This window comes from Elephantulus edwardii, unplaced genomic scaffold, assembly GCF_000299155.1.
Source record: "Elephantulus edwardii isolate Elephantulus edwardi_28Jun2011 unplaced genomic scaffold, EleEdw1.0 scaffold00360, whole genome shotgun sequence".
Taxonomy (NCBI): domain Eukaryota; kingdom Metazoa; phylum Chordata; class Mammalia; order Macroscelidea; family Macroscelididae; genus Elephantulus; species Elephantulus edwardii.
The window spans coordinates 1,400,861-1,412,977 of NW_006400110.1; the positions used below are offsets into that span (position 1 = coordinate 1,400,861).

The window sequence follows — 12,117 nt, forward strand, 5'->3', positions numbered from 1 at the left end:
AAAGGCGTTTGACTGTGTGGATCATAACAAACTGTGGCTGACTCTGAGAAGAATGGGAATCCCAGAACACTTGCTGGTTCTAATGCGAAACCTATACTTGGACCAGGAGGCAGTCGTCAGAACAGAGCAAGAGAACACTGCATGGTTCAAAATTGGGAAGGGCGTACGCCAGGGATTCATTCTATCTCCATACCTTTTCAACCTGTATGCAGAACAGATTATCCGGGAGGCTGGGCTCTATGAGGAGAAATGAGGGGTCAAGACTGGTGGAAGATCTGTCAACAATCTGCGTTATGCAGATGACACAACCCTGCTTGCTGAAACTGAGGAGGACCTGAAGTGCTTGTTGCAGTCAAGGACTCCAGCCTTCTGTATGGATTGAGGCTCAATGTCAGGAAGACAAAGATTCTCACCACTGGACCAACTGGCAGTATCAGGATTGACGGTGAAGAGACTGAGATTGTTCACAGCTTTAGATTGCTTGGCTCCACAGTCAACACTCTCAGGAGCTGTAGCCGGGAAATTAAAAGGCAGATTGCCAAAGGAAAGTCTGCTGTTGGGGACCTCTTCAAAGTACTGAAGAGCAATGGTGTCTCTCTGGAGACTAAGGTGTGCCTGATACAGGGCATGGTCTTTGCAATCACTTGTTATGCATCAGAGAGTTGGACAATGACCAAGAAGGATAGAAGGAGAATTGATGCCTTTGAACTGTGGTGCTGGAGAAGAATATTGAGAGTACCATGGACTGCTAGGAAAACAAACAGATTCATCCCGGAAAGGGTTAAACCGGGTGGCTCCTTGGAGGCAAGGATTCTAAGACTCCCTCTAACATTCTTTGGTCATGTTGTAAGGAGAGACCAGTGCTTGGAGAAGGACTTCACGCTTGGGGGGGTGGAGGGTCACAGCAGGACGGGAAGGCCCTCTATGAGGTGGATTGATTCAGTGACTGGGGTAACAGGGATGGGTGTGTCAGAGACAGTGAGATTGGCACAGGACAGAGCAGAGTTTAGGGCTGTTGTACATAAGGTCGCTATGAGTCGCAAGCGACTAAATGGCACATAACAACAACAATAGAGGTGGCAGTAGGCATGAGAGCAGACAGACTGAAGATATATTTCAACAACAAACTCTAATTGCAGACATGTACAAACAGCGTGATTCCCAAAACATAAGGCACAAGAGACAATATGGTGTGCTTATGGAACCACACTATTTGTGCAGGTATGCAGAGTTTTTTTGAACATTTCAAGTTACAGCTTTTCAATCAAGAAAAACAGGATCACACCGTACCTTTGAAGTTACTAACAAGAATAACGAACGAGGTTGCCAAATGATTGCAACATGAAAGAACTTTCAATGGAAATTTTGACACCAATAACTTAATTAAATTTAAGAGACAATAACTTCTACAGAGTCTCACCACAGATAATAACTTCCCACTCAAGTACAAGACGCAAAGCTGTGAACTGGAAAGATAGGAGGTAAGCCTTATGAGTCTTTCCAGGTTCGCTTTTCACCCTATTGTTCTCCACTGACTGGCTGCTGCTAGCTCCAGCAGCTTCAAAGAACAGGGTGGAAGTGGCAGAAAGAGGTTAAACAGCCCTCAAGCTGACTGCGAACTGGTCCGCGGTCGTGAAAAGGCTTAATACTATGGAGCTAAGAAGGGACACTCGCGCAGCAGGCTCCAGGATCCGTACCTGAGCAGCGATTGACCTTCTGAAGGTGCAAGCCATTTCAAGGAGTTCAGACAGCACGACACGCCGCCTGTAAGTCACGCCTCTGGACGCCGGAAGCCCTCCTCCCGTCTCCGGAAGCCCGGCTCAGGAGGGCGGTGCCAACCAATCGGCAAGTTTCAAGCCTCCCCTCTAACCTCTGCCCTGGTGCCGAGAGGGCGTGTGGGAATGCCTGAGTGGGTCTTAGAATCCCGCCATCAGCTGAGGCCATGGCCACCTCCTCTGTGTCCAAGGTACGTGGGGGCTGGAGCCAAAGATACACATTCGCAGTGAAGAAGGGATAAATTACAGGTTATATCGGCTCGGTCTCCTAGCTAATGGGGAGGAAGCTGCGGACCGAGCTGAGGTGCCAGTCTTGTTTGGAAGAGTGAGGGTGCAAAATTGTGCCTCATTGTTCTAGCTAAAAGGATTTTAAAATTCATGTTTACATTTTTACTCATTTGAAAGTTTTTTGAAAGCCGAGGCAGTTTGCTGCTGCAGGATCATGTCCATCTTACAAACTACTTCTTAATAGGAGCATTGAGGCCCTATTGATTACAACCAATGGTTGGTGATTTGAACCCACTCTGCAGTTTCATGGGAGAAAGCTCTGTGGCTTGTTTCCACAGATTACAGCCAAGAAAACCTCCATTGAGCAGTTTTACTCCTTCATATGGGAACACTGAGTTGGAATTGATACAACGACACTTAACGCAAAAGCTTTCCCACTTTGATCCGAAATACTCATGAAGCTTCTTTAACCATTTTTTTAAAAAAAATTATGAAATAGTGGTTATATGAGGGGGGAGAGGGGAGTCTTTGTGGGAGTTGGATATGCCCCGAGAAAACTCTTGTCGTCCTTCCCTCTGAGGCATAAATATTTTCAGTACTGCTAGGAAAACCGATTTGTCTTGGAAAGAGTTAAACCGGGTGGCTCCTTGGAGGCGAGGATTCTGAGGCTCCTTCTAACATACTTCGGACATGTTGTGAGGAGGGACCGGTCCCTGGAGAGGGACATCATGCTTGGGAGGGTGGAGGGACAGCGCAGGGTCGCTATGAGTCGCAAGCGACTCGACGGCACATAACAACAACAACAACACCCTCACATAATTCTAGATGCCATGTTAAACAATCGGAATTTGTGGAATTGCAAAGCATCGTAGCGTAATCGGCAAGAAGTAAACTTTAGAGCTGTGTGGCCCAGTGTGACGCTAAATCAGATATCCTAAATAACCACATGCACTTGGGCAAACAGTGGATAGCACAGATACTGTAACCGAGGAGTTCAACTCATTGCTGTGCATTTTAGAATCCAGCGGGTTTTTGGGAGGCTGTCAATCGCACAGGAGGAGACTGCCCAGCTGTCTTCCTAGCAGGTGTTGGTGGACAGGAACCACCAGCTAGGCACAGGCCATAAGAGCTCCGTGTATGACAGATAAAGTAAGACTTTCCTTGCCCACAACTGGGCAGTCTTTCATTTTTGGCTAAGTAAGGCCTAGCAGCACAAAAAAACATACTGCTGTTGGGTTGGTATATGACTGCTAGTGAGTCTATAGAAAAGGATTTCCAAGGTTGTAATCTTTGTGGAAGCAGACTGCCACATCATTTTCCCCATGAAGTGGCTGATAGTTTAGAAATTATAAGCACTTAATCACTATGTCACCTTATTAATTTAACTATTTTGAACTCATTCTAAGCCAGTTATGATCCCATTACAAGCATTTATTAGCAAATCTTAACATCTACAATTTCAACTTTTTTACAAGAGTTGAAAGAAAGGAGTAGAGGAAAAATCTTAACTGCTTCCAAAAAAGAACATGTCCTTTGGACCCAGAGCCTTTGCACTGATTTTTCAATTTTGTTTTAACTCCATTTAAGGCCTAGCAATTATTTCCTCTATAAAACACAATTCTTATCTTGGCACTTATAGTCTCTTATCCTGAAATTACTTTTTCAGGTTTAATTCTTTTGTTTCTTTGCTATTCCACAAAAATTAAGATTGGGAGAATAGACAGAATTGGTAGCTTGAGGAGTAAGTATCATGAGTTAAATAATAACATGAAATTGAATGTATTTAAATTAGGAAATGAACAGAAAAATTATATGGCAGTCATTTATTTGTTCCCTATATTCCTTGTCTGGAGTATATCAGCATTGTGCTAAACATTGGAGACACAACAGTGAGTATAGTCTGTATGTTGAAGGAGTTCTCCATCTACTTGGGAACATCACTGTCAGTGAGTTGGTTCTGACACGTGGTGACAGATCATGATCAGGTTTCCAAGACTGAATTTTTATGGGAGTTGGTGGTCCTTGATAAGTACCAGAGAGTGGGAACCGGCCCTCTGGTTTTTAGAGGCAGTAAGTTGCACAAAAGTTGGTCTTTTCTCCCACAAAACAGCTGATGGATTCAAACCACAGACCTTTGAGTTTGCAGCACAATGCCTTACCAGTGAGCCACCAGAATTTCTTCCCTTTTTTATCCCTCAAGTGGTTGAATCCAAACCATTTATCTTTTGGTTGTGTCTAAGATGTATTAGTGAAAATGGTTTAAAACAAAGTGAAATTTAAAAAAAAAAAATTTACAAAGCATGGAAATGACAGGAAAGAGCAATTCTGACTAGAATTAGAGATTTCCCTGAAGAGTTTTTTAGTAGAATTTTAATGGATAAATTTTTATGTGCCATTGAGGCAGAACACCTGCCCCTCTAGGAGGTTTTCAGAGGCTATCAACTGCGCAAGAGATTACCAAGATTTCTCCTTTAAGGCAACTGATGAACTGACACCACCTGCCTTGGGTTGACAGTGCTTAACTCTAGGTCACTGGAGAGTTTATCACGTAAAGAAAGATCTGTAGGGTGGATTTATAGCCCAAATAATTAATTTTCTGGCAGAGTTCTAGGTACTGAGAGTTTAATTAAGCACTAAATACTTCATTTGGGATGTTGTTGTTGTTAGGTGACATCAATTAGGAACCAACTCATAGCTGACCGTCCAGTGATTTTTTTTCAGAGGCATTAAATTGCACAGGAGATTACCTATCCTGCTGTGGGTCAACTGGTGAATTGTTTTTACCCTTGATCTTCTCTCAGTGTATCAAGATATTTTTTTCTGTCTGGATTCAAATTTTATCAACTTTCATTTTCTTTGTGACTTTTTAGATCAAGTTCCAGAGAGCAAAATTAAAGATGTGGAAAGGATGGTTATTTAAGTGTTTCCTTTCTATAATACAAATAAATGTGATTTGTTTGTTTAGTAACATTTTAAAAAAATTGCTTATCCTAAAGATTTTGGTTAATCAGATTTGTTTGATGCTTGGTTACTTAGACCTTGAACTTTTTCCTTTCTTTTTTTTTTTTTTTTAAGGGCTGTTTTGTGTTTAAGCCAAATTTTAAGAAGAGAAAGATCTCTGTGCCAGTAGGTAAGATGTCTTAACATCAGATCTGTTTCTTTTCCCCCTAAATCTTCTTAAACATAAAGACCAAGCACTAAATTGATTGAGGTGAATGGGAATCTGAGAACACTTAATTGTGCTCATGTGAAGCCAGTGTTGAGAAGCTGTTGTCTGAATAGAGCAAGACAACATTGTTGTTATGTGCCGTCAAGTTGCTTGGGACTCATAGCAACCCTGTGTATCCTGCTCTATCCTCTGTCAATTGCACTGCCTCCGACACACCCATCCTGATTACGCCAGTCACGGAATCAAGGAGGGTCTTCCCCTCCTATGCCGTCCCTCCACCCTCCTAAGAATGATGTCCCTCTCCAAGGGCCGGTCCCTCCTTACAACATGTCCAAAGTATGTCAGACAAAGCCCAAGAATCCTCGCCTCCAAGGAGCAGCCCAGCTTAACCCTCTCCAGGATGAATCTGTTTGTTTTCTTAGTAGTCCATGGTACACACAGTACTCTTCTCCAGCACAACGGCTCAAAGGTATCAATTCTCCTCCTATCCTCCCTAGTCATTGTCCAACTCTCTAATGCATAACAAGTGATTGCAAAGACCATGCCCTGTATTAGACAAACCTTAGTCTTCAGAGTGACACCATTGCTCTTCAGTACTATGGAGAGGTCCGTAACAGCCGACTTTCCCATCACAATACATCTTTTCCTGGCTGCTGTTGCCAATAGTGTTGACTGTGGAACCAAACAAACTGAACAATCTCAATCTCTTCACCATCCATCCTGATGCTGCCAATTGGCCCAGTGGTGAGAATCTTTGTCTTCTTGATATTGAGCCTCAATCCATATTGAAGGCTGTAGTCCTTGACCCTCTGCAACAAGCGCTTCAAGTCCTCTTCAGTTTCAGCAAGCAGGGTTGTGTCATCTGCATAACAAAGGTTGTTGATAAATCTTCCACCAATCCTGACACCACACTTCACCTCATAGAGCCTAACCTTCCAGATAATCTGTTCTGCATACAGGTTGAAAAGGTATGGAGATAGGACACGTCTCTGTCATACACCCTTCCCAATTTTGAATCATGTAGTGTTTCCTTGCTCTGTTTTGACGACTGCCACTTGTTCCAAGTATAGGTTTCACGTGAGCATGATCAAGTGTTCTGGGATTCCCATTCTTCTCAGAGTCATCCACAGTTTGTTATGATCCACACAGTTAAACACCTTTGCATAATCAATGAAACACAGACAAGACCCATCTAACATTAGCTACAAAGTCCCTAGTACCACGACCCCTTCTAAACCCAGCCTGGACTTTTGGCAGTTCTCTGCTAATGTGCTGTTCCAGTCACTTTTGGATAATCTTCAGTAGAATCTTAATTTGCATGTGAAATCATTGATGCTGTTCTATAATTTCCACACTCTGTTTGGTCGCCCTTCTTTGGGATGGGAACATATATAGATCTCTTCCAGTCAGCTGGCCAACTGGTGGTTCTCCAGATTTCTTGGCACAACTTGGTGAGCACATCCAGGGCAGCATCTGTTAGCTGAAATACATCAATTGGTATACCATTTACTCCTGGAGCCTTATTTTTTGCTATTTCCTTCAAAGCAGCTTGAACTTCTTCCTTCATCACCATAGCCTCTTGCTCATAGGTGTGTGTCAGAATTTTATTCTTTCTCCATGCCTATTCAATCTGTATATGAGCAAATTATTCAAGAAACTGGATTGTATGAGGAATAAAGTATCCGTATCAGGGGAAGACTCACCAACAGCCTGTGTTAAGAAGATGATGCAATCTTGCTTGCTTGAAGTGAAAAGAACTTGAAACACTTGCTGCAGAAGGTCAAAGATTACAACTTTCGATATGATTTGCATCAAAACATCAAAAAGACATAAATCCTTACCACAGGACCAATAAGCAACATCGTGATAGATGAAAAAAGGCTTGAAATTGTTAACAATTTCATCTTAATTCGATCCACAATCAACACCCATGGTCTCAGCAGTCAAGAGATCAGGAGATGAATAACTTTGGGCAAGTATGCTATAAGGGACTTCTCCAAATTACTGAGTCACTTTGAAGACTAAGGTGCACCTGATTCAGAGCATTGTCTTTTTAAACACTTGTTATGCATCTGAGAGCTGAACAGTAAATAAGGATGATGGAAGAAAAATTGATGCATTTGAGGTGTGATGTAGAGAAGAGTACGGGATATCCCATGTACTGCCAAGAGAACAAACAAGTATGTCTTAGATAAAGTTCAGCTAGAATGCTTCTTGGAGGCAAAGATGGCAAACTTTTTTGTTTCACATACTTTATGCATGTTGCCAGGTGAGTCTGTATTTTTTGAAAAGGGACATAATGCTTGGAAAAATGGAGGGTTAATTAAAGAGAGGAAAACCTCCAATGAGATAGACTGGTACATTGTCTGCCCCAGTGGATTTAAATCTATGAGAGATGGTGAGAAAAACAAAGGATATGACAGAACTCTTGTTCTTAGGGTCACTATAAGTTGTACTAGATTCTATAACACCTAACAGTTTGTCTAATCTTGACATGTTAAATGTATCAGCCATATTCGGAGGTATCAATTAAAGAAATCTGGTATAATCCTAGATTCTAGTCTAATGGGGAATCAAAATATACCTTAAAAAGGCAAGATGAAGAAAACATTTCCTCCAAAAGATGTATTATTGTTATGAAATGTCATTAAGTTGACTATGGCTCATCGCAACCTATGAACAAGAAATCTGAACCTTATCTTATCCTGCACCATCCTTATGATCTCTGATAGGCTTCAGCCCATTGTTATAGAATTGGGTCAATCCATATTACTAGATTTTTTAAAGAAGTTTTTGAAACTAGAGCAGTGGTTGTTTGGATAGGTGGGGGTACTGGCTCTATCATGACTGATAGAACAAAATTACAACAGACTGAATTTTTAAAAGTTGGGTGGAGCAATATGATAACTTTTTGTTGTGTACCATCAAGCTGGATCCTCTGGCAAGTTTTTAGAGATAGTTAATCACTTGGGAGGAGATTGTCCAACCTTCTCCAATGGAGCACAGCTGGTGACCTCAGACCAAATATCTTCTGGAGTGCAGTGCACCTTCTTGCTTCTAGGCCACCAGAGCTGGAGAAATACCTGGAACAAAGCCTTAGAGTGGGAGACTTGGAAACAGTGTAGTGAGCCCTTTTAATAAACTGAATTGGGATTTGGGATTATTGCCAGCATGGTAGAGCTCTGCATGTTCAAAATGCGTACTTGGTGGCCGTCATTGAGTAGCACAATGGTTTCTGATTCTGTTGGTTAAGAGATTTAGTTGCTATGTGACATTCATGTTGCCCATATGTCCCAAGAGGGAGATTTAGTTTCTGCTAGAATGTTCATTGTATTATTTCCTATAGTGATTATCATTCTAGTACTCTGGTGTTTTACATCTTCAGGTCTGTCTGATTTTACTTCATGCACCGTGACTGAAAGAGCTAGTTCAAAAGCATACTACAAATGAGCATCAGGAAATGTTGGACTAATGAGGTTGAAATGGTGATTATGAAGTGTGTCTGAAGAGGCAGAAAGGGGACATGAGCACAAGGCCATAGGCATCTCTCTGAAAAGACTAGAAAATAGCACAGCCCCTCACTGATCCAGAGCAGAAAGCAGATAAAAAGACTGTGTAGCACAGCCCCATTGTACCTCTAGAGCCATGCCAGTAGAAAGAGGTTTGATATTCGTTGTTGAGTCACACACTTTACTCACAGTGGTAGTACCAAGAATGGGATTTATAAGTGAAATAAGTTGGAGCATGGACGAAGCAAAGAATATTACTCAGTGCAAATCTTAAGTTTCAGCCCAGCAGTTCCAAAGCACAGTTCCTCAATATGTCCAGGCTCTGGTTTCAGTTCAGCAGTCAGCTTCTCTTTTTATCATCCAGGGAAAACAGCAAAACCCCTTTAACTGTGACCTTTATCGCAAGGATCCTGGTTACACTTTGCCATAGTTTCTCCACACCAATGCCAGTCTCTCCACCAACATCACCAGGGTCTTGCTATCAACAGAGTCTTGTTGCAATCTTCCTCAAGCGCTCTCTCATGTGCTCTCTTCTCTCCTACACGCTGTCTCTCACTCTCTCTTTCTCCCTCTCCCACTCACTCCCTCCCCCTCTCTCTTACTGTCACCCTAGTCCCACAGCTGTTGATGATTTACAAAACCATTTGTCTGCAATTAAGGTAGCTGGAAACCAGAAGGGGCCAAGGTCATGGCTTAAAAAAGACAACTTTAAGCTAAGACCACAGCCGACCACCTGGCTTTTCTGGCCATTATTTCTCATTATCTTAAGGATCAGTCTTCCTCTCACTATCACCTGTATTTAGGGAAATATGTAAACCAGCTGCTTTACTCCTTAATGTTTTAATGCCCCCATTTTAGAAACCCAATTTTTTTTATTCATTTTAAATAAAGTTTACAGAGAATTAGGGTTTCCAGTCATTCATTATTGCACTTTTGTTGTTGTTGTTATGTGCCATCGAGTCCTTTGCGACTCATAGCGACCCTATGTACAACAGCCCTAAACCCTGCTCTATCCTGTGCCAATCGCATTGCCTCTGACACACCCATCCCGATTACCCCAGTCACTGAATCAATCCACCTCATAGAGGGTCTTCCCCTTCTTCGCTGTCCCTCTAATTACCCAGCATGATGTCCCTCTGAAAAGACCTGTCTCTCCTTGCAACATGTCCAAAGTATGTCAGACGAAGCCCCAGAATCTTTGCCTCCAAGGAGTAGCCTGGTTTAACCCTCCCTAGGATGAATCTGTTTGTTTTCGTGGCAGTCCATGGTACATTCAATACTCTTCTCCTGTACCACAGCTCAAAGGCTTCAATTCTCCTTTTGTCCTCCCTAGTCATTGTCCAGCTCTCTGATGCATAACAAGTGATTGCAAAGACGATGGCCTGTATCAGACAGTGGACACCGTTGCTCTTGAGTACTTTAGAGAGGTCCCTAACAGCAGACTTTCCCATTGCAATACGTTTTTTTGTTTGTTTGTTTTGGTTTTTGGTATTTTTTTATTGTATTATTTTTACATGTACCGTCAAATCAGATCTGATTAGTACAGGAGGAGATTGTCCCCTCCTTCTCCAGCAGAGCATCTGGTGGATTTGAACCGCGTACTTCTGGGATTGCAGTGCAGCGTCTTGCAACTAGGCCACCAGAGCTCCTTTGCAATACGTTTTTTGATTTCCTGGCTGCTGGTGCCAAGAGTGTTGACTGTGGAGCCGAGCAAACTGAAGCTGTGAACAATCTCAATCTCTTCGCCATCCATCCTGATGCTACCAATTGGTCCAGTGGTGAGAATCTTTGTCTTCTTGACATTGAGCCTCAGTCCATACTGAAGGCTGCAGTCCTTGACCCCCTGCAGTAAGTGCACGAGGTCCTCCTCAGTTTCAGCAAGCAAGGTTGTGTCACCTGCATAACACAGATTGTTGATAGATCTTCCACCAATCCTGATGCCACATTTCTCCTCATAGAGCCTAGCCTCTCGGATAATCTGCTCTGCATACAGGTTGAAAAGGTATGGAGATAGGACACATCCCTGGCACACACCCTTGTCCAGTCTTATCAAACCAGTACTCTGAGGAATCAAGCATGTCTTTTTCTTGGACACACCTTAACACTTGAATCTATATCTATAAACAAAGGTCTAGTCAGAGCAAGATGGATCTAGCAATGACTTTTTAAACTATGAAAGCAACTCCATTTTTCCTCACCTTTTCATCTCCAGAGTAATATAACATATGGTTATCCGACTCAAAATGCCCCATGCCAGTCCATCTCATCTCACCAATGCCTAGTATGTCAATATTTATGCGTTCCATTTCTTCCTTAACAATATCTAATTTTCCTACATTCATGGTTCTCACATTCCATGTCCCAATCACCAGTGTCTGCTTACAACTGTTCCTCTTCCTTTGTATTTCCATGCTTGAAAACTCAACCTCCTTTGCCATCTCTGTTATATCTGTTATATATCTCTGATATATCATTACCAAATTTTTTCCCCCGCAATCTTTAGCTTCCCTTTTTAATCTGTTGGAGAAGTTTTTGGATGTGTATAGTGATTTGATTCTTAGAAGGTCCCATTCATGTATTTTATCCTCTACTGGTTGTAGAAGGTCTTTTGATTTCTTGACTGCTAGTGCCAGTGATGTGGAACTTGAGGAACTTTGAAGGAGGGGAGATCAATACTTGAATCCCAACCTACAACTGAACCAAGTGTTTGGGAGTTGTGCCGAAGCATTAGTATTTTAAAAAACTCATGGAGGGAAAAAACGCCAGCTCCTTACAGGCTGATTGACTGTATTTAGACTCTCTTCATCACTATGATGAACATCAAAACATGAGATAAAATTAAGAATTACCCTAGTACTAGTTTTGAACTAGCAAAAGGAAACTGATTGGAATTATTGTTTGACTAAAGGAATAAATCTAAAGAATATTGTATTTCTAAATCGTGTGACACACATTAATTTTTAATTTTTTCATTCTGAGAGAAGCTAGATAAGAGATGTGTGATTAAAGGGAAAAGAAATTGAATAGTCTGTACTGAATAGGGAGCTCCATTGGTTTAGTAGTAAGGAATTGTGCTGCCAAGACAAAGGTCCACAGTTTGAATCTACCATTTGCTGTATGGGTGACATGCTTCTCAGCACTTTATATCTGTTAGTAAATCTTTATAAGAAATTTAGGAATATAGTATTATTGTTGTGTTGTTATGTGCCATTGAGTCACTTGCGACTCATAGCTACCCTGTGTACATTGGCCCTAAACCCTGCTCTATCCTGTGCCAGTCGCACTGTCTCTGACACACCCATCCTGATTACCCCAGCCACTGAATCAATCCACCTCATAGAGGGCCTTTTCCTCTTGCATCATCCCTCCGCCCTCCCAAGCATGATGCCCCTTTCCAAGGACTGGTCCCTCCTTACAACATGTCCAAAGTATGTCA

General features: G+C 42.1%; 2 protein-coding genes across 2 annotated transcripts in view; one reads left to right on the forward strand and one right to left on the reverse strand.

Moving 5' to 3' along the window:
* RARS2 (arginyl-tRNA synthetase 2, mitochondrial) overlaps positions 1-1,733 on the reverse strand; it is a 172,933-nt gene extending 171,200 nt beyond the window's left edge. Inside the window, exon 1 of the mRNA XM_006902031.1 lies at positions 1,698-1,733. Within this exon, the coding sequence (XP_006902093.1) occupies positions 1,698-1,733 (36 nt within the window). The remainder of the gene's footprint in view (positions 1-1,697) is intronic.
* Positions 1,734-1,942: 209 nt separating this feature from the next.
* Positions 1,943-12,117, forward strand: part of ORC3 (origin recognition complex, subunit 3) — a 152,935-nt gene continuing 142,760 nt past the window's right edge. The window contains exons 1-2 of the mRNA XM_006902032.1: positions 1,943-1,966; positions 5,079-5,133. Of these exons, the coding sequence (XP_006902094.1) occupies positions 1,943-1,966; positions 5,079-5,133 (79 nt within the window). The remainder of the gene's footprint in view (positions 1,967-5,078; positions 5,134-12,117) is intronic.